The sequence below is a fragment of the Octodon degus genome, unplaced genomic scaffold, assembly GCF_000260255.1.
Source record: "Octodon degus isolate 3935 unplaced genomic scaffold, OctDeg1.0 scaffold00061, whole genome shotgun sequence".
In the NCBI taxonomy this organism is placed as follows: Eukaryota; Metazoa; Chordata; class Mammalia; order Rodentia; family Octodontidae; genus Octodon; species Octodon degus.
In genome coordinates, this window is record NW_004524637.1 from 2,350,524 (window position 1) to 2,353,629 (window position 3,106).

The window sequence follows — 3,106 nt, forward strand, 5'->3', positions numbered from 1 at the left end:
TCAGTGCTCCGGCCACCCTCTGGACCTTGCACAGGACATTTTCCCATGAGACTTGGCCCTGAGCTCCAATCTCAGTTCCCTGGCACAGGAATTTGGGTGATTACAGACTCTCCCACATCTGCCTTTGCTGTCTCATTCCATTTATATTCCAGATGCCAAAGAAACATTGCACCAACAGGGAAGGAGCCTTGGGCAAAGGGGTACTAGGCTGCCCACAGCAGAGGCTCCTCCTGCTGGAGCTGACCCCTTCCCTGGTAAACTGCTGCTGCAATGTGGGGGATCCTGTGTGTGTTCACTCATCTCCTCCTGTGACTGCCATCCCATATGGAAGGAGGGACACAGGAGCCCCTGGTACTCTGGGCTTGGCTGTGAGCTACTAAAGGCTAGGGTCCCCGTGAACAGCACCCACAGTTTTCTCTGTGCGAGCTGGCACGGTTTGGGCAGTGTGGAGTTGTGCCATGAGGAGCCTTCTAGCTCCGATCTCAGAAGCTGGCTCGTGCAGCACTGCAGCTCCTGTGGAGAGGTACCCCACGAGGGGAGGGGCATTCATCTTCTCAGGATTAGGCTTTTCCTTTTCCTTTTCCACAGCCCAGAACATCATCACTGGAGATGGCCTGGGGATCAAGGACGAGCTCATTAGTCTGGAGATTGGCTCCCCCAGTGTCCCGGATCTCACTCTCATCGACCTTCCTGGGATCACCCGGGTACCTGTGGGCAATCAGCCCGCTGACATTGGTCACCAGGTGATATGTCACATGCCCATCACACTTGCTATAGCATGCAGGAGGTGCTGCCAGAAGGCAGAGCCAGTCCAGGGCTGTGTTAGAGAGGGATGTGCGGGGGGGGGGGGTTTGGGTGGCATTGAAGAACCCTGTGTTTATCAGCTCCCAATCTTGATGGTGAAAGTGAAGCCAACAGGAACAACTGGAGACAGATATTATGGCTGCTGTACTTTATGCAATGGCTCATGAAGTGGACCTGTGAAGGTGATGTGCATCCACACAGCTGTGTGATGAGGAGGCTCATGCTGGGAGAGAGAGCACGGGTGTGCAGGAGACACACGCAGGTGAATCTGAGTTCATGGAAGCAGGTTCAGTGAAGGAGCCAGGCAGCACTTGTGGCATCGAGCTGTCCCTGTGACCAGCAGATCTGAGGTTTCTTGGGACATTTAAGCAGCTCAGATCTCACTGTCATCCCTGGCCCCTCAGCTGTATGACTGCTGCACATGATTTACTTTGTCACCCTTCAGACTTAGCAGGTGGGGTCACTTTTCCATCCTCACTTCTCAGGAAGGACTCACATCTAACTGTGGGCTCAGCGAGTGTGAGGTTGGGATGGTGTGATTCCTCCCACTCTTTTCAGGAGTTTGACAGTGCCATTTCTCATAGATCAAGTGCCTCATCAAGAAGTACATCGCAAGGGAGGCGACCATCAACTTGGTGGTGGTCCCCAGCAATGTGGACATCGCCACCACAGAGGCACTGAGCATGGCACAGGAGATGGATCCCGAAGGAGACAGGACCATAGGTGAGGAGTTAGGAATGGATCTGGGGCCCAGGCTCTGCAGGCACTGGGGGTGGGCACCTGCATCTAGGAGGAGGAGCTCAGGTGTCCACTGAGGTGCCACGTCATGAGCTCTGCTTGGCTCTTCAAGGCCACAGTTGGCCTGGATGCCTGACTTTCTGCTGCAGAAGGACCAGGTCACAGGTAGGGCAGTTGGGGGCAGATCGGGCATCCTAGGCATGGGAATCGAGGGAGAATGAAGCAGAGCCCATGTCCTCAGAGGACACAGGGAGGAACAGTTTGCTCCTCTGTGCCAGGAGCTGGGGAAGAAGGTCAGGAGGAGTCTCTAGGGCAGGCAGCATGGCTTCCTCCTGTGTCAGCACCCCTTTGTCTTGTGTCTGCTCCACAACACTTCCAGCAAGGGGCTCTGTCTCCCCTCAGGCTAGGGTGTGCCCAAGTCCTGGTATGTGGGGCTGGAACAGAAGCTGCCCTTCCCCTCCACCCCTGGTGTCCTCTGATCAGAAGCCTCTGCCCCAGGAATCCTGACAAAGCCTGATCTAGTGGACAGAGGCACCGAGGACAAGGTGGTGGGCGTGGTGCAGAACCTGGTGTGCCACCTGAAGAAGGGCTACATGATGGTCAAGTGCCGTGGGCAGCAGGACATCCAGGAGCGCCTGAGCCTGGCCGAGGCCCTGCAGAGGGAGAGGGCCTTCTTTGAGGACCACCCACACTTCAGGTGCACTGTAACTTCTATCCCCAGCTAATGCCACTGCAGACACTGTACATGGGGAAATTGTCCCTTGAGGGCGGATATCCAGGGTGTGTGGGAGTGTGTGGGTGAGAGCAAATGGCTATGTGTGAAACTGTTTTGCCTGCAAAAATAAAAGGGGAGTCCACAAAGCATTATTTTCAAAACCACCCATAATCAGAGAAATTGAGGGGTATATGGCGGCATCATTTCAACAATCCTATCCAAGGGGAAATACCATGAGAAGGAAAGAATTCATACTGGTGTGGTCTCCAGTGCAGTGCATGCCAAGGAGGAAACCTCAGGGCATCAGTCCTTCCAGCAGCTGGGTGTCAGTAGCCTGGGGAGTTCAGGGGTGTCCCACAGGCCTGCACACACTGTGACATGGGGCAACACTGTGAACACAGCCCATGCCCCAGGAATCCTGACAAAGCCTGATCTAGTGAACAGAGGCACCGAGGACAAGGTGGTGGACATGGTGCAGAACCTGGTGTGCCACCTGAAGAAGGGCTACATGATCTACATTCCTATGGATGGTTTCTCTATCCGCAATCTATGTGTGTGGATAGAGAAACACTGAGTTGCACATGAGCTGGAATATTTTCCAGTCCCCGGAGGCAGGGGGTTCCCCTGTGAGCTGCTGCGTGGTGGGACCTTGGGGATGTGATGCTGAGCGAGGGCACTGCTGACAGTGAGAGCCCGCTGAGTGCCACCCCTAGGGCCACAGCCTCACAGAGGTAGGATGGGGACATGTGTAATGGGGACACTTGGTCTCTGCTGATGAGAAGGCTCTGGAGAAATGTGGTGACAGTGAAGGCACAGAAAGCCACTAGTGCAGTCCTAAAAATGGCTAAA

General features: G+C 54.9%; 1 protein-coding gene across 1 annotated transcript in view; it reads left to right on the plus strand.

Moving 5' to 3' along the window:
* Window positions 1–458: 458 nt before the first annotated feature.
* Window positions 459–3,106, plus strand: part of LOC101584809 (interferon-induced GTP-binding protein Mx1-like) — a 34,733-nt gene continuing 32,085 nt past the window's right edge. The window contains exons 1-4 of the mRNA XM_012515387.2: window positions 459–743; window positions 1,389–1,527; window positions 2,041–2,239; window positions 2,618–2,808. Coding sequence (XP_012370841.1) covers window positions 459–743; window positions 1,389–1,527; window positions 2,041–2,239; window positions 2,618–2,808 — 814 coding nt within the window. The remainder of the gene's footprint in view (window positions 744–1,388; window positions 1,528–2,040; window positions 2,240–2,617; window positions 2,809–3,106) is intronic.